General features: G+C 32.3%; 1 protein-coding gene across 4 annotated transcripts; it reads left to right on the top strand.

Annotated features, from left to right (window-relative positions):
- Positions 1–678: 678 nt before the first annotated feature.
- On the top strand, positions 679–2,667 carry LOC147393019 (uncharacterized). 4 transcript variants are annotated; one of them, XM_086457002.1, is made up of 3 exons: positions 679–1,147; positions 1,223–1,345; positions 1,376–2,667. In XM_086457002.1, exons 1-3 carry the CDS (start codon positions 898–900, stop codon positions 1,957–1,959), a joined length of 957 nt encoding a protein of 318 aa, XP_086313128.1. In that variant the 5' UTR covers positions 679–897; the 3' UTR covers positions 1,960–2,667. The 4 variants fall into 4 exon arrangements, with proteins under 4 accessions (XP_086313128.1, XP_086313127.1, XP_086313126.1 ...); XM_086457001.1 differs by having other exon boundaries at positions 680–1,135; positions 1,223–2,665; XM_086457000.1 differs by having other exon boundaries at positions 680–1,147; positions 1,223–2,665.
- The last annotated feature ends 17,648 nt before the right edge of the window (positions 2,668–20,315 follow it).

Genomic DNA, 20,315 nt, shown 5'->3' with positions numbered 1-20,315 from the left:
TAATTGGTATTTAAAACACCTCGCTCCTAACAAGCCGTTCACACAACCCAATATGTTTATTTCATAATCAAATTGTGCCACGCAGGCATGGTTCTTATCTAAAGAAATGGGTCACAGTATGGGATTTCTACTCTTTTTTTATTACATAATTTCTTGTCACAGTACTCACAGGCTCACGTGTGCCACATCGAGCCACAAAGGTAATTTTGTAAAGAGTCCTAATACAATGACTCGTCAGGTAGCATACTCAATCGACTCCCTAACGTGGACAAGTTCGAGAATCATAGATATGTATTTCTCGGAATACACGATTCCCTAAGGATACACTTTTTATGGGAAGTGCAATTTTGTATCCCTAAATGTACAAATCTAGAGTTCCCGAACTTGTCACGGCCACTTGGCAAGTCATATTATAACCACTCTTTTGTAAATTAGGGATGTATTCAATACACGTGGGTTCACATGATTGGTGGATTCCAGATTCTATGAGCACTACTGTGGAGCAACAGGATTATATCAAACTTTCAATGGGACACATGAGTGTGCCACGTGGCATTCTTGACTTTTGTGTTGAGGCTCTACATTAAAGACATAGTTGAGAATCGAGAAAAAACAGAAATTTTTTTTGGAAGAAAGCGAAAATTTTCAAGGGGATCCACCAGGTTGGTTAGAAGTTGGGACCCTGCAGTAATGTACGCACCGACTGGTACTATCAAGTAGAACTATTCATGCACAAACAACTCAAGAAAAGTGACAGAGACCACATTTTCAAATCTCAACAACTTGTATTAATGCTTGTCTCTATTCTTAAACTATAAATACCCAAATCTATTGTTATGTAAGTTAACAATCGAAGAATTGCTCTTGCTCTTTCTTATTTTTCATACGAGTGAAAAGATGGAGAGAGTTATCAAGAATGTTGGAGTACTTGGTGCAATGCTCATTATGTTGGTGGTGGTGGTTGGAATCGCAGAAGGCCGACGAATTGAGGAAGAGACTTTTGTTGGTGTTTCTGGTGTTGGTGGTGGAGGTTTCGGTGGCGGAGGTGGTGGAGGAATTGGAGGAGGTTCTGGTGGCGGTGTAGGAGGAGGAATTGGTGGTGGTGGAGGTGCAGGAGGAGGAATCGGTGGTGGAGGTGGCAAAGGAGGTTCTGGTGGTGGTGCAGGGGGAGGAATCGGTGGTGGTGGAGGTGTAGGAGGAGGAATCGGTGGTGGCAAAGGAGGTGGTGGAGGAATTGGAGGAGGTTCTGGTGGTGGTGCAGGGGGAGGAATCGGTGGTGGAGGTGGTGCAGGTGGTGGCAAAGGAGGTGGCGGAGGAATTGGAGGAGGTTCTGGTGGAGGTGCAGGTGGAGGAATCGGTGGTGGTGGAGGTGCAGGAGGAGGAATCGGTGGTGGCAAAGGAGGTGGTGGAGGAATTGGAGGAGGTTCTGGTGGCGGTGCAGGAGGAGGAATCGGTGGTGGAGGTGGTAAAGGTGGTGGCATTGGAGGTGGCAATGGAGGTGGTGGAGGAATTGGAGGAGGTTCTGGTGGCGGTGCAGGAGGAGGAATCGGTGGTGGAGGCGGTAAAGGTGGTGGCATTGGAGGTGGCAAAGGAGGTGGTGGAGGAATTGGAGGAGGTTCTGGTGGCGGTGCAGGAGGAGGAATCGGTGGTGGAGGTGGTGGAGGTGGTGCAGGTGGTGGCAAAGGAGGCAGTGGAGGAATTGGAGGAGGTTCTGGTGGTGGTGCAGGGGGAGGAATCGGTGGTGGTGGAGGTGCAGGAGGAGGAATCGGTGGTGGCAAAGGTGGTGGAGGAGGAATTGGAGGAGGTTCTGGTGGCGGTGCAGGGGGAGGAATTGGTGGTGGTGCAGGAGGAGGAATCGGTGGTGGAGGTGGTGCGGGTGTTGGCATTGGAGGTGGCGGAGGTGTAGGTGGTGGTGTGGGTGGTGGATTCGGAGGTGGCAAAGGTGGTGGAATTGCATAAAAATATTGTACTCGGACAAAAAGCCTTTGACATCCAGTTGATTGTATAAGTGCCCATGCACGTACATGGACAGGGCACTAGTTATTAATAGAAATAAAGTGATAAAATCAACAAGGTTTATGGGTTTCTAATCAAATATAAAATATATTTTATATTTTATATTTTATATTTTATGTGAACATATAATGTTTATATCTACATTATGGATTAAATTGGATTTAATCTGATTCCTATATCAGATTAATTTTATTTGAGCCTCAATCAGGTCCAACAGATCCATTGACAACCCCGTTACGCAAAATTGAATGGGACCCTTCTTTGCATCCGAAGGCATATTAATTAGACAACAATTCCCAAATCCAAACACGATCTATCCTTCCTTCCCGACTTATAGTTATTAGCCGGGATCATTAGTATATTAAGTTTAGCTTTAAAAAATTATTGTATTGAGAATTGTGTTTAACAAGAGTCATTATAATTGAGAACTGCTATCGGCACCCCAACTTTTACTTATTACATCCCAATTAAAAATAAAGAAAATAAGTGAATAATTGAAAATAAGTAAAAGTTGGGATGTCAATAGAAACTCTCTCTTTGTTTTTTTGCTAGATTTCTTTTTTGAGTTTAGGATTTTATATGAACCTAGTCATAATTGTAAACAACTATTGAAATTGTTTGAATCGAGTTTTATGATGTTTTGTAATTTTGAGATTATAATTTGAGCCACAACTTTGTAACATTTGAAGAGTGTGTTTTAATCTTTACTTTGGGGTGTGATAAATAATTTACAAAATTGGGTTGTAATAAGTAGAATTTGGGGTGCCAATAGCAGCTCTCATATAATTGATAAATTAATCTGATTTCAAAAGTCTGAAATTAAATCAAGGTTAGTTAATTACAATTTTATTACTGAACTAAAGTTTTCATCATGTTCGAAAGCCTTAACCAAAATATTTGGGATCCAAATTCAATTCTTTCTTAAATCAGATGTTTTATCATAAGAAGTACATTCTTATCCATTTTCACTACTTCAATTCATATTTTTATAGATTTTTTCACCTTTTTATTCTATTAAGCAAGTATAGTGTACCCCAAAGTTATATTGAGAATTTACTAATCATTATAATCCTTGAACAAAACTAAAGAACACTTTTGAAGCTCTAATGAATTGACATTCAATTTTACCCCTAAAAAATTGTCCATTAACTACTAAGAATGACTCATGAAAAAAAACACATAATCCCAACCTTTTAAATGCAAAATCCAATGATTGAGATTTATCATTAGGATAAATATCTCTGAGATTTGTGTTCTCAAGATAATCATAAATCTCAATCACTTGATTTTGTGTTTAAAGGGTTAGGATCATGTGTTTTTTTCATGAGTCATAGTTAAGAGCAGGGGCAGAGCTAGGCTTTTGCCCTTGTAGGGGGCAACCAAGAGTAGAAATTTTTTTGTAGGGACAACTAAGAGAAAAATAAAAATTGTGGGGAAAATTAAGATTGGAATTTTTTTTTGTGGGGCAATAGTTGCAATTTTTTTTTTCCGTCACTAAAATTTGTTGTAATAACTCACTAATCCGTAGACTTTGTAAATTCTTGTGAGGGTAAGTTCCCCCACTTTAAATCCGCCCGTGCTTAGAGTCAACGGATCCCAACCTATAAATTATATACACATATGAAGGTAAACTTTCAAATCCCTATCTAGGCCTTCCTTTATTTCCTTCACGTCTAACTCATACCCTCTGTCAACGACTAATTGATAAGATCCATAAGAAGGTAGCTAGTTGGAAAGTTCATTTTTATACCATGCCAGTAGATTAGAATTAATTAAATCGATTTTGTCTAGCTTTCAAATCTATTGGTCATCATGTTTCAATATTCCTATGAGTGTTCTTAAGTGGACAGAGTCAATTTGGAGTAATTTTCTTTAGAGTATACCTTCTCTTGCTCATTCAAATCATCTTGTTAGTTGACAAAAAGTTTGTACTTCTCTCAAAGCAGGAGGCCTTGGCATTCGACGACTAAGGATTTGGAATAAATTAGGTATATGAAACTTTTTAAGCATTTAGCGGAAAAGAATTCTTTGTGGGCAAATTGGATGAAAATGAGATATTATCAATCTTTAGAACTTTGGCATCACAACCTACCTCATAAAACATCTTGGGCTTGGAGAAGTATCTTGAAAGTGAGAAAAGATGCAATGGACTTTATTCAAATTAATGTGGGTAATGGTGAATCCACTTTAATTTGGAGGGCTCCGTGGATAGAGGGTGAATCATTAATCTCCAGATTTGGAAATCGAATAGTGGGCTTTTTAGGCAGCCGAATGTGTTGAGTTCCACATCAGACACAAATTGTCTTATCTTTCTCCTTATAAGCACATGGGCATCTCCACTCATAGTCAATTGGTTTTGAGTTGGACCCCCAAATTTATCTTGGTATCAGAGCGGACATTTTTCTCTTCTATGTAACCCAGTTCATATCTCAACGTGCTTTGGCCCAGTGCAGCCCACATGTGCGAGGGGCATGTTGAGTTTAGTCCCACATCAGACACAAATTTCCTTATCCTTCTCCTTTTAAGATCTTGGGTCTCTCCACTCATTGTCAATTGGTTTTGAGTTAGACCCCCAAATTTATCTGATTGGATGCAAAAGTTATAGACTTTATTGAGGGAGATTCATGGAAATTTTTGGCACCACAAGTGAAAGAATGAAAGAGGTATCTCAATTAGTAAATTCTCAAAGAGTTCCAAAGAGAATTTTGAAAGACAAATTAATTGGACTCCAACTGTTAGAAAGTTTAGTTCCTAAATTGCGTTTGATGCTATTTCAGGAAACAACTTTATAACATGATATCCTGTGGAATTGTGAAAAAGATATTCCTTCATTACATGGCTAGCAATCAATTAAAATTTGACAACAATGGAAAACTTACAAAAAAAGAGGTTTAACCTAACTCTCTAGATGTTTTTCGTGTTTAGAGAACTTGGAAGCTAATGATCATCTATTTTTTGGTTGCCAGTAGAGTGGGTGGTTGTGGAAAATAGTTCTGAGAAAATTTGGGATAAATTGAGTTGGTTGGGATCTATTATAGAAGAAATTTTGGTAATTAGGTGTGCTATATATGTTTGGAAATAGAGTAATTTACAAGATGTCGTATTTAAGTTTTTTGCAACTTAGTTTATCATGTCGAGAGAGAAATCGAAGAATATTTAAAATCTTAGCATCTCCAAACAAAATCGTCAAGCTCTCACATCTCAACAAAATAATATGCATTGGATTTAAAGTATATAAAAAATAAAAATAAAAAAACCTTCAAATAATGATATTTTTTAATTAAAAACTATGATCTCCATGTTAAGATTTCTATGTAGCGGAGTTGTAATTTTCTTGAGCTTTTATTATTTTGGATACATAAAACAAAGAGAAGCACGTCACACGCTACACCACACGTAAAAGATGAAGGTGAGAAGTAGAGAGAAAATAATAAAATAATATAAAACTTTATTCGCTCTAGGGTAAAATTCAGCACATACTAATTATAACTCATGGTTAGTGTCTTTATATAAAAAAACAAATTAAACTCCTAACTCAACTAGAATTCTTAAAATAATCTAACTATAAAAAACAATCCTAATCTAACACAAATAGAATCCTAATCTAACTTAAAGTTTAATTTAATCTAAGAACCATTCCATCGATCCAATAGTTTTAGGTCGGTGATGGCTCTAACACTCTCCCTCAACACTGACTCTTTACTCATAATGTCAAGTTGCCATCAAAAATTAGAGAACTTCGGAAAAGACAATTCCTTTGTGAAAATATCCACCATACATTCTTCTATATTAACTGGGAAAAGACTGATATCACCTTCCAGTACCTTCTCTTTGATGAAATGATGATGCACTTCAATGTGCTTCGTACAAACGTGAAATACTGGATTTTTCGCCAATCGAATCGCGTTCTCATTGTCGCAGTATTATAAAAACAGGATTATAGTAAAAGTCAATAAAAATCACAATAACTTTTTGTTATTGTGCTTAAACTCTACATATCAAATCATACCATCTTTGTAATAAATAAATGCCTCTTTTTCTCTGAAGTTATTGGTTATAGCAGTGATTCGTACTTCTCAAATTAGAAGATATTTCGGATGGTAATAATTTTTAAAATATTATTATGTTCAATGGGAGTTTGTAAGTTTTAAAAGAATACAATTATTGTGAGTTTCTGATATGGTTTGATATATTTGAAATTTCACTAGAATGAATTTTAAATCAACTTAATGAATTTAAATTATTGGTAGTTTCATGTTAGCCTCATATAAACTTATTTTAAACAAAACAATACTATTAACCCAACGGTCTTGATCGATTTAGTAAATTATAGTAGTATATTTGTTTGATAAATCATATATTTGAATATACAACCATATCACAAATAGTTATATCCAAATGTATCAAATTATTTTGATATATGAGACCAACGAGCCATATCACATTCTGAGTGTGCATAGCAGTTTCTATATAAATATAAAGACAACCCAGACAACAATAATTTCTAAAGAAATTTTATTGTCATAACAAGTATTAAGTTAAGTTAATCAAATTATCCTAATGTATAAAATCAAGTATGAAAGCATTAGAGTATAACCACCTAAACAGATCACAGTCAATGACCAAAAATTATCTTTTAATGACATATTTTATTCAATGGTTTTCGAACTATTTTTCCTTCAAAAGACAAAAATCAAATTGTTTTCACATGCATTACACATGCAGGGCACACTGGTTTTTTTAATAATTAAGTCTTGGATGAGTACAAGGAATTCAAGTTAACCGCATTCACAAAATTATTTCATTAACTTCTAATAAAAAGTTCATGTTAACTGCATACTCAAGGTCATTTTATTAAATTAAGACACAATGATGACTTCTATCTTGAGATATTTACCCGGCAGACCTAACCTATGCATTTTTTTTTAATAATTAAGTCTTGGATGAGTAAAAGGAATTCAAGTTAACCGCATTCACAAAATTATTTCATTAACTTCTAATAAAAAGTTCATGTTAACTGCATACTCAAGGTCATTTTATTAAATTAAGACACAATGATGACTTCTATCTTGAGATATTTACCCGGCAGACCTAACCTATGCATTTTTTTTTAATAATTAAGTCTTGGATGAGTAAAAGGAATTCAAGTTAACCGCATTCACAAAATTATTTCATTAACTTCTAATAAAAAGTTCATGTTAACTGCATACTCAAGGTCATTTTATTAAATTAAGACACAATGATGACTTCTATCTTGAGATATTTACCCGGCAGACCTAACCTATGCATTTTTATTACAGAATTCCCTTTGAATTCTGTCAACTCCAAGAGAACCTTACTTTAAGATGTTTGTTACTCACCAGACCTTACTTTATCAAGTTTGTTACCCAGCATGTGGGATCCACATCATACAATTCAAATTGATAGCGGTTAATTTGTTACTTAACAGAAATTGAAGTGGATCATAACCACATCAATTTGTGGCAACCAAAAATATGATTTGACTCTATAGGGTTATAACGGACAAAATTTTAAGAACTTTGATAGAATTTTTTTTATTTAAACAAAGTTAATTTTCATCATTGAATTTCAATTTCAAATTGGGAGTTGGTAGCCATCCATTTTCAACATCTTCTATCAAACTAAAAATGATTTTTTATTTATTTTGAATCTAAGTTTATCCATGAAATCTAGAAGTCTGTGGGTTTGGATTGACAATTTGATAAGTCATATGGGCCCAACAACGCTTAGTGAGATTTGAAATCTAACTAAGTTAGTCATGCTAGCCTTATTCATAAAGTAAGGTTTGTTCACTTAACAAACTTGATAAAAAAAAAATATTACAACAAATAAGTCTTCTTTACAAGTTGGCATCCCACATTTGTAAAAATGAATTTTTATCAAAAACTTCAGTGGGGCTATATCCCCACTCGCCCCTTCATAAGGCTATTCTGTCGATTAGATTTAAGGTGGCAAACTATCTACATCTAAACATTTCTTTTCTCCAAAAATCCAATATTTTCTACTTCATCCCCTCATTTTGGAAAAAAAAAAAATTATTATAATCCATTCATTCATGTTTGAATCACACAAGTAAGAGGGGAAAATTGATTGTATCACCATTTTGTTCAACACAAAAGTAAGCATGTTGTCTAATTAAACTATTGTGATTAATTAAAATTTTCAGTTATCAAAATAATAAATTTCTTCTACTCTAAAACAATTGATAAATCAAATTTCTTCTCCTAAAATAATTGGAATATGGTTGATTCATTGTGACTTTCTCACTTAATTGGAGTGATTTCTCATTTTTATTAGTTTTTTCATAGATGTTCAATTGGATCTTGAAATTTGTTTCTTGTAAGTCTGAAATAATTAACTCTTTTATCTTAACGAAGGTTGAGATCTATCTCAATTGAAAGACATTAAACACAATAATTGTGTATTTGCAAGTTTAATCATACCTAACTAAACAGTAAACTACTTATCTTCAGTCTTGTTACGAGCACAAATTTGTTGCATATATGAATAATAATAATAATAATAATAGGGGAATGCTAATGTCCAAAACCTCATGGGGACATTAGCATTCTCTACCTCATTCACTTTCCAATAATATCCCTATTTATTTTGTCTTTTATTGACAAAGACAAGGGTATGTTGCCCTTTTACATAATATATATTTGTTTACATAATAAATGTATTGATTGCCAAAGCATTTATTGCCAACAATAAATTTAAATATTGCACTCCTTTGACTTTTGTTTTTCGTTTTTCTTCATCCATTCTCACATAAATCATTATTGGTTCAATAATTTTTATAAGAAATACTTGATCGTATAACAAACACATTTACGATTTACACAAGCAAAGAAGTCACAAGAATGTGAATAACCCTAAATCTTAAGTGCAATTAGTAAGTTAAAATAGATGTTATAAAAAAAGATATTATTTTTCAAGGTTGGTGTGCAATTAGTCAGACCCTTATTATTATTCTTGTTGTTGTTGTTGTTATTTTGTAATTATTATATTAAAGATTCACATGTTATCTTATTTATTTGTAAGATACAATTATTATTATTATTATTATTATTATATTATTATTATTATTATTATTATTATTATTATTATTATTATTAGATTTACTACAAATGTCTGAGGCTACTGATGATTAGGATGTGGGTTGCTCGTCTTTTGAGTTGATAAAGGCTGATCATTTTATCTCATTTATGAATGAGATCTTAGATTCTCAATTGGGTCTACTTCCTTACATCTCCAACTATCCTATCTTGAGCTCCTATGAGTTTATCGTCGATACAACCGATAACGAACAACATACATCCCCTTTATTCGCCTCTCCTCCCTTTCCATGCATGTTGTAGTGAAATTGTTGAAATTCACTTAATGAAAATATCTTCCATGTTCCATCCAAGACTCAAATCAAAGTTGTTATTGAACTATTATTACTTGGCAAAAAAATAAAAATAAATAAAGGGTATTGAATAAAACAAAATTGTGGCGCCCCGCCAAATGCTAACACAAATCCCATGTCAGATCTCGAGGTACTAGGTGGCACCTCGAAATTTCGGCATGGTCTCCTCTATTTATGATAGCATTCTAATGCGTTCAACCTGCACCTGATAAACGACATACAATCCTGCATATATATAAAAAATATAATACTAGCGGAAGCCTATATACATCTAATAACGTACGAAAGATCAGAGTGCGGAAGAATAACCAGAATACAGGATTATACAAATATTTCTCACTCTAACAAAAGTCATAACGCTCAGAACAAAATCTATTATACTCCTTGACAAATCGACCCATTAGGGGTGTATAGCCCCAATACTCACCAGGTAACGGACTCTGATCGTCTATCTGACCTACCAGATAGTCTTCACTCGTGTTCTACACCTGCTTCGTCAAGTTCTAGATCTGAAACTAAAAAAAATGGAAAATGAAAGGGTGAGTAACAATGGTTACCCAGTAAGGACGAACACAATTTCTGCCAATAACCGCTTCTAACATAAATGAATAAGCATACTAAATCATTTTAACATATGCAAAGTTTTACAAAATAAACTACGATTAACTGGTATATATAGTTAGGGATGGGCAACTAAATATTTTAAAACTCACATTACATCGATCATCATTACTCAATATAACATTCTTTTTTTATACAAATCTAATTGATCAAATGGAAACATTAAACATACATTTCATTTTATATATCAAAATAAGACAACATATACATAATACAGAATAGTAGAGTATTGGAATTAGAGAGTTAGGATTCACGACTGGATCCCTCCCAATCGGGACATGATGTTACAATTCTTCTCTGACTTTTAGTTCTTGATTCTGTGGTTGGTCACTGTTTACCACGCTTGATTGACCATTTATCCGGCTCAGGCTGGCCGTTTGACGTAACCGTAAGCAATGGGTCTCTTTTTTATGTGTCAGAACGTTCAACTACTATAGATTGTTAGTGATCACTAACTAATCATCTTCGTCTATACCTATCAGGCGTACATGTGATTCTCAAAAATACAAACCATTCGTATACGACCACCTTTATATTACAAGTTCACTGGTAAAGATAGAGAGGAATATCCCGGATTCCAGTTGTGACTCGACTCTCATATACGTCCCATACCACGTATGAGCTTGGTGCTCCGTACTGTACATCCCAGGATAGTACACCACTCCGGATGATATAACGCACTATCCCTTCAGGCATTCACAGGCTCTTTAACAGCTCAGAAAATAGTTACATATATATATATATTACTTTCATTTGAAAACAAAAGAGAAATTAACAATATAAGGTTGAGAATGGATATTCAATTTCCTACCATGCAAGTGTGGCCACACGACCTAAAATGAATAACAAAACGGAAACGTAAACAGCGCCTCGCGCTAACAGAAAGTAAATAAACATGCAACCAGTAATATTATCCCTGGATACCCGTTCACCAACCTACACACAACACAACAATATAAAATGCAAACATCACCCCTCGGTGTGACTCTGATATTTTACCGTTTCATACCCATTTTCCCTTTTTTCGATTTTTACAATTTTCAATCTCTTCAATAAAATATCCATTTTCTGATATTCATCAACTCAATATGAGTTCATTGAATATTAAATCACATTTTCCAACTATAAAATTTATTTTTATCAATAATGTTGAAAAAGAATACAAATTTTATATCAAAACGGGGTCCGAGCAGTGCACAAGACCCAATTGATGGAAATAACCCGTTAAAATACCCTACCAACGTATAATTTGTTAAAAAATACAATTAAACATATCAAACATGTAATTTCTTACGTGAATTTTTAAATAACAAAAGAATTCTATATTTTGGAAATACATAAAAAAATTTCGATAAAATCCTAAATACAATTTTCACAATCTACAATTACTAATAGAAATTGAGAGTTCCTTACAATCTCTAGGCGAAAAGATCGAAGCGTGTGCGCGGAAATCAAGGCGATCGGTGCGAAAATCGAGATGGATCAAACTTCGAAGTGACTGATTTTCAAAATCGGCCCAGTAGTTTCAAAGATCTCGATGTGGTTATCATTTCTCCCTTCTACGGCGAAGGACGATTTGACCCCAAAACGGATGAAATCTGAGGTCGAAGATTCAAAATCTTCGTATATAAATACGGCTGATTTTTTACGATATCGAGTGAAAAAGAAAGTGAAACGAAAAAGGTTGGGTGGATTTTGTAGATGTCGAGGCTGCGGACGTTTTTTCCTTCTGCGTCGGTTGTCTATGACAAACCGTTTGCGAGAGATCTGAGGTAGAAGTTTTAAAAAAATATATAAAAAAATTTGTATATAACACGTTGGCTGGTTTTGAACGGCTGGGGAAGACAATGAATTAAAAAAAATATTAAAAAATTTATTTATATAAAATTTGGGACAAAATCGATATTTCGTCTATTGTTTCGATCGACGATAACTTGATCATCCGGACTCCAAAACTGACAAATGAATATTTTTTTTCGTCTAATTTTTCATTCCGGATCTAATGGTGTAGTTAATATCTACAAATTTTATCTTTAACAAAAATTTACATTTTTAGCCTGAGGTAACCCCTAAACTTGATGTCGTTTTTGTTTTTGACAATAATTCGACTTCTTGATCTCCAAAAATGACAAATAAATAGTCCATGTTCAATAATTTTTTGTTACAAACCCAATGGTATGATCGAATTTTAAAAATTCTTTCTCTAACAAAAAGTCACTATTTTAGCCTGGTCCGACCCAGTAATCGAGGATTTTACAACTTTTATATTCGGACTCGCATTTGAGCGTGCTTACAGGCTAAAGTATGTTTTTTTTATCATTTTGAATCCAATAGTGAAGTCAGATTCTATTAAAATGATCAGAAACATCCTAAAATTTTACTCCTAAGTCTCACTTTTAAGATTTTATTAAAATTTCACTATTTATCTTTTTCCTCGAGATAGGAATTGAACATTCGAGGTTTTACAAAAACAATGGATATCTTCGCTCCCAATACCCCTATTTAGTTTTGCAATTGAATTATTGTAAGTAAAAATTAATGTGCAATAAAAGCATTTTTTAGGAAAAATTACTTAAAGGACCCTGATGACAGGATTTTTTTCTAAATAGTCCCTAAGTTTTGGCAGTCTCTTAATAGTCCATTTAGTAAACTTTTATGTGTTTAACAGTCATTAGACCACACCTCCCACATTTCTCACGATTGAATGCCCTAACCATTCAAAATCATCGTTTTCATAAAAAAAATTGGATTTTTCATATCTCAATCGAGTATTGGAGACTCCATTCCATCGAATAGAATTTAAGAACAAAGAAGAAGTTATTTTCAAAGGTTTTTTCAATTTTTTTTCCTTAGTTTTTGGATGAAAATCGACTAAGAATGGTTCTTGGGTTAAAATCATCTAAACAAATCGTTATCTCAAGTTTTTAGTCAATCTGTCCTTGTATTTTAGTTGAAAAAACTCAAAAATTAAAAATGGGTGGGCTTTACCAGTGTCAAGTCCGACAATAAATAAAAAGTGGTGAATTCATCAGTAAATAATGGTGAGTTCAACAATAAATATTGGAAACTTGACACTAAATAAAAATGTGTTGAGTTTGATAATAAATAAAAATTGAACTTAATAGTAAATAAAAAAGCGATGAGTTCGCCAATAATGACGGACTGTTAAGAAATAAAAAGTTTACAATTAGTCGTTTGTTTGACGCTTATTTCAGCACTTAACGTTCAAAATCATTCAGTTTCAGCAATGTTACGAAATTAACGCGTTTCTTTATAACAAAAATTACTAAAAATCGGTCGAAATTTTAAGCGAGAATTTCTAGCTTAATCCTAATAGCTATTTACGCTCAGCATCGATAAATTTATGGGCTAACAAGTATGCTTTTTTACATTTTCAAGATTTACATTTATTGTCCACGTTTTTCATCTACTTGACCTAAATCTCCAATTTCAACCAAACGAAGAGCCATTTTCGTGATTGTGGAAGAGAATAATAGCAAGTCTTTCTCTCTCTTATTAGTTCGTAAAAATTCATCTTATTTGTAAGATTATTTGAATAGCAGTCATTTTCGTCATTGTGGAGGAGAAGACTACCAGCTCATCGTCGAACAAGGTTCAAGGTTCTAATCGTAGTCATAAATCTAGGTCTCAAACCCTAATATTTCTTCTGATTTTGTTAATCTATGATTTTAACAAACTCATATCATTTTTTTTAATGGCGAAATCATAAATATAATCTCTTTAACCAGTTTACTGTCTCTACAACTCAAAAGCTTCTATATGGCGAAATCATAAATGTCATCTCTTTAACCATTGTATTTGAGGTGTCCATATGAATCTTTTTTATATAATTGATTATTTTTTTAATTAAATGTCAAAAAGAATCCTTTTGATATTGTATAAAATACATTTTGATCTAATATCAGAAAGATCCTTTTGACATTGTTTCATTATTTGATAAATCACTTCACATGATTGATTGTTGAAATGTTTAATCAAATTTCTTTATATTCCGTTTATTAAGGTGAAGTGATTTCGAATTATCATATTACTTGGATTGTGCAATTTCTTACCTTACATAGTAGCTAAGACAAGTATACGACCATTTGCATTGTAATTAAGAGGACAAAAAATCATGAATTTATTAGATGACACTTAAAACACATAAAGACGATCTAAGAGAACTTCTATTGTCTCACTAACTTTTTCTAATGTTACACAAATTATATAAAATCGAGAATTATTGGATGTACACCGTTATTACAAATATAGGCACACGAACGATTACCAGTTGAATATGTAAATTCCTCCATCTTGAAAATACCATATACCTTCAACTCCATCATTTTTGTGTTTTGTAGTGTTCTTTAATTATTTATGCCTTAGTTACTAGGATGGTAATATAACATCCATAACTTTTTTCCATTGATTAGATATTCTTTTTTTTTAATCTTTACTTTGAAATGTTGGTTATTGATTAGAAATGCCTCCTAAAAAAAAGAGCAAATTGGTCTACGAATCTTAAGAATTTATTTATCAACCTATGAATTGAAGAAGTCAATCAAGGTAGAAGGTCAGTAGGGAACTTGAAATTCCATTGTTAAATAAGGATAATTATTGAGATAAAGAATACTACTAAAGAAGATTTGACTCAACAACAACTAAATAATGAATGAGATTATCTAAAACAGTTTTATAGTGTTTTATTACTTATTTTATTTGTAATATTATATTGTTTATCTGAATGGATGTAAAAATCTCATGTGCGTGTGGTGAAAACCCTTACCAAATTTGTATATCAGGAACTTCAAGAAATCCAGATCGTTCGTATATAAAATGTCAAAATGTGATAACTTTATAACTTTTTTTAATGATATTTCATTTAAAATCACATGTCGATATTTAAAATACAATATTTATTTTATTTGTCTATTTCAGATTTAAAATAGTAAGGGATGTAGATTTTGAATTTGATTGGATGAATTGAGATAGTGTAAATGTAAAATCTCAAGTTTTTTATTTGTATCTCGAGGAAAAATAAATAGTTGAATTTTGAGAAAATCCTGAAAATGAGACTTAAGGTAAAACTGTAGGATTTTCTTATGGTCATTTTTAATGAAATCTGACCTTACCATTGGATTCAAAATAATCAAAAAACATATTTTAGCCTATAAACACACTCAAATGCGAGTCCAAACAGAAAAATTACAAAATCCTCGATTATCAAGTCGGACCAAGCTAAAATAATGACTTTTTACTATAGTAAAAATTATTAATATTCAATCATATCATTGGGTTCGTAATAAAAAATTATTAAACATAGACTACTTACTTGTCATTTTTGAAGATCAGAAAGTTGAAATATCGTCAAAAATGAAAATAACGTTAATTTTAGGGTCCCATCGGGCTGAAAAAGTAAATTTTTGTTAGAGACAGAATTTACAGCAATTGACCATACCATTAGATTTGGAATGAAAAATTATACAAACTAGAGTATTCACTCGTTACTTTTGAAGTCCGGACGATCAAGTTATCGTCGAATAAAATAATAGGTAAAATACCGAAATTGTCCCAAAGTTTTATATAAATAAATATTTAAATTTTTTTCACTTTTCATCTTCCAAAGTCATCCAAAAACCAGTCAAGTTTAAAAAAAAATTATTTTTCTCTGATTTTCTACCTCAGATTCATCGCGATCGGGTCGTTGTTGACTTCTGACGCAGAAGGAAAAAATGTTCGTAGCCTCGACATCTACAAAACCCACGAAACTTCTTTTCGTTTCATCTTCTCTTTCACCTCGTATCATAAAAAAGCAGCCGTATATATATACGGGGGTTGGGTTTCATAACTTCAACCTCAGATTTAATTTGTTTCGGGGTCAAACCATCCTCCATCGCATAAGGGAGAAAGAACGACGGCATTGAGATATTCAAAACCACTGGGCTACATTCAAAAATCAACCGTCTCGAAGTTTTGTCCATTTCGATTTTCGTACCAATCATCTCGATTTTAACGCAAGTGCATCGATCATCTCGCACAGAGATAGTAAGGATTTTCAATCTCTATCGGTAACCATAGATTTATGAAAATTGCATTTATGATTTAATCAGAAATTTGTTATATATTTCCAAAATATAAAAGTATTTTTTGTTGTTTCAAATTCACACAAGAACTTGCATATTTGATATGTTTAATTGTATTTTATAACAAATTATATATGGGTAGGATATTTCACCGGGTTATTTCCGTCAGTTGGGTTCTGTGCACTGCTTGGACCCAGTTTTGATTTAAGTTTTGTACTTTTTTTAATGTCATTGATAAAAATGAATTTCTTAGTTGAAAAAATGATTTAATATTCAATGAACTCATATTGAGTTGATGAATATCAGAAAGTTGATATTTTGTTTGAGAGAAAATTATAAAAATTGAAAAAAGGGAAAAAGGGTATGAAACATGTAGACACCCCATTTTTGTACTCATCTAATTAATCAACTCGTCAACCCGATCATGACGATTCCCAATGATAGATAATTATTCCAATGCTTTATTTGTTACTAGATATGTTTCAGAAATTCAGATGCGATATCTCAAACAAACAAAACTGTAGAAACCATGCTATGCTAAGAAAATATGACCTAAAATATAGAAATCATCATTTTTCAGACAAAAAGAAGTTTTACGATAAAAATCACTAAAAAATTATCAAATTATCAAAATACCCTTAACATCAAAACATCCTTAGAGCCCACATTACGCTTAGGAAAATCTTTTTGAACACATAAAACAATAAATTGAAATCAAATAAATCATTCCGTCAATTTTCATCAAATTTAATAAAATTACGAAAATGCCCCTCATAAGGTTCACAATCATTTCATATAAAAAAATTTATAAGTGACACAAACCGATAATCCCATCAAATTCCTTACGAAAAATCGATTCTAAAATATCAAAAAATCATTTTTCAATGCAAAAGTCATCTTCGGGGGTAAAACGATAATTTATCAATTTAACAAGTTAAAATTCTGAAATTAATAATTAAAACATTAATTAATGTAAAGTGAAATCTTAATTAAAATTAAAAATTTTAAACCAATCAATCAAATTGTTAGGCAAAATTGTTGATAATTGCCAACTTATTTAAGTGGAGCCCTCTAATATTTATAAAAAACCCCTTCATCTGGGGGCCTAAAGAATTAAAATATAATTAAGGGAGTTCTCCAAAAATCAAAAATATATTATTTTATTGTACGTAAAAATTAAAATCCTAATCTAAAGAAACCTAGTCAATCAAATAAGATTTAAGTCAAAACCCTAATTCATCTTATCTAAAAGAAATCTAATTAAAAACCAACTCTTCCAAAAAAATCTATAAATAGGAGTTTCCACAACCCAATCTCGCAGGTCAAAATAAACCTTAGAAAAAGTATGTCAAAAAGTTTTCCTAACTTTCTCCAAACCCTAATTTTGAAATCCTAACTCCCTATCTATCATCCAAACATCAGTTTCTATTCAAAAACCCTCAAAAACACCTAGAAATCTTCTAAAAAATCAGTAAATACTCAGATCTAGGAGAAAAATACCTCGTCTTAGAGATTAGAAGGGGATCTAGTGATAAATAAAAAGCAGGAAAACTCACACGAGGACGCTCTCTGCCAGCTCTGAGGGAATCAGTTGTCGTAATCAATCGGGTAAGTTAGGTTTTTATTTTATTTATTTATTTAGTTCGTTTTTAACAATGTAATAATTTTTGGGAAAAGTAGAAATCGATATTTGTCGGGCGGGATCGGTGCCTAACACTCTCCGATCCCGTAATGTGATCCCCAAGATTAGTATATTTTTTTGATTTAAAGTTAATATTCGGTTCCTAGACCATAATAACTAGGTGGCGACTCCTAAATCTCAAAAATGAAAAGCGGATCCGCACACCCCACGGATCGAGTGTACTTTCAAAACGGTAAAATGTTAGAGTTATACCCAAGGGGTAATGTCTGCATTTTACATTGTTGTGATGTGTGTAGGTTGGTGAACAAATATCCAGGGATAATGTTACTGACTACATGTTTATTTACTTTCTATTAGTGCGAGGAGCTGTTTACGTTTTCGTTCCATTATTTATTTTAGGCCGGGTGGCCACAGTTGCATGGTAGGAAACTGGATATCCATTCTTAACCTTGTATTGTTAATTTCTTTTTTGTTTTCAAATGAATATATATATATATAGTATATATATATATATATATATATATATATATATATATATATATATATGTATATATATATATATATATATATATGTATATATATATATATATGTATATACATATATACATATATACATATATATATATGTATATATATATATATATGTATATATGTAGTTATTTTGTGAGCTGTTAAAGAGTCTGTGAATGCTTGAAGAGATAGTGCGTCATATCATCCGGAGTGGTGTACTAACTTGGGATGTACGGTAGGGACCACCAAAATCATACGTGCTATGGGACGTGTATGAGAGTAGAGTCACAACTAGAATCCTTGTTTATTCCTCTCTATCTTTATCAATGAACTTGTAATGTAAATGTGATCGTATACAAATGATTTGTATATTTAGGAATCACATGCACGTCTGATAGGCATAGACGAAGATAATTAGTCAGTGATCACTAACAATCTATAGTAGTCGAACGTTCTGACACATCAAAAAGAGATTCATTTCTTACTGTCACGTCAAACGGTTAGTCTGAGCTGGATAAATGGTCCCGCAAGTGTGGTAAATAGTGACCAATCACAAAATTAAGAACTAATAATTTATTATGAAACATCATGTCTCGACTGGAAATGATTCAGTTGTGAATCTCAACTCTCTGATTCCACTACTCCACCATTATGTATTATGTATCTGTTGTCTTATTTTGATATATAAAATGAAATACATGTTTAATGTTTCTATTTGATCAATTAGATTTGTATAAAAAGAAAATACTATAGTGGATACTATTGATTGATGTAATATGAGTTTTAAAATATTTAGTTGCTCATCCCTAGCTATATGTACAAGTTAATCGTAATTTTTCTGTAAAATTTTGTATATTTTAAAATGATTCAGTATGTTTATTCGTTTATGTTAGAAGAGGTTATTGACAGAAATTGTTTACTTTCCTACTGAGTAACTATTGTACTCACTCTTTTCTTCTTTATTTTTTTAGTTTCAGATTCAAAGTTTGGCGAAGCAGGTATAGAGCATGAGTGATGATCATCTGGTGGGTCAGATAGATGACCAGAGTCCTTTTCATGGTAAGTATTGGGCTATACCTAACAGCATCAGGTTGTCCAGATAATAATATAGATTTTGATTTTGAGTGCTAGGAATTTTGTTAGAGTGAGAAATTTCGGTATAATCGTGTATATAAACTTCTTCTTCCGCACTCTTATTATTCTACGTTATTAAATGTATATATGCTTCCGTTAGTTATTATATTTTGTATGTATAAACAAGATATGGTGTATGTCGTTTATCAGGTGTAGGTTGAATGCCCTGCAATGCTAACATAAACAAATGAGATCATGCTGAAATTTCGAGACGCCACCTAGTGTCCCAAGATCTAACATGGGGGTTTGTGTTAGCGTTTGGCGGGGCGCCACAGTAAATGTGGATGTATATCATACAAGCTATTATTACAGCTAGTAAAAAATGATTGTGGCTTATTCATGTGGTATAAGAAGTCGAATATTGTTTCATAAAAAAATGTGAAGGAAGATGAAGAAAAAGCTGAGTATAAAAATAGAGAAATTTAAATTTTTTTTACCAGCATTGTATATCTATGCAAAAATTTTAAAGAAAAATTAAATCTAAAAAAGATTAATAGAATTTTATGTAATTCAAAATTTGGATACAATAAATTATGTTAGTTATTTAAAATATCAAACTAGGTTATTTTTTACATGTATGTTATTTTTATTATTTGTGATATGAAGTAATAGTTAAAATAGTCGAACAGATAGTATTATATGATTATAACGCTTGAAAAGGATAATATAATCCATTTACCAGCTTTCAACTTTAAATTACAAATAGTATTATATGATTACAACGTTTAATTTGAATCAGTTCAACACAATTCAGACTGGTAAACAGACAGCAACCTCAACACTTTAATTTAGTGCTTACACAGTTTTAACAATTAAAACCTTTTAACACTTAATTTATTCAGTCCCCAAAATCTAGGTCCATGACCTAACCCATAGC

This window comes from Akebia trifoliata, chromosome 10, assembly GCF_017979445.1.
Source record: "Akebia trifoliata isolate Shusen 1 chromosome 10, ASM1797944v1, whole genome shotgun sequence".
Classification (NCBI taxonomy): domain Eukaryota; kingdom Viridiplantae; phylum Streptophyta; class Magnoliopsida; order Ranunculales; family Lardizabalaceae; genus Akebia; species Akebia trifoliata.
This window is presented reverse-complemented; position numbering and strand designations above follow the sequence as displayed.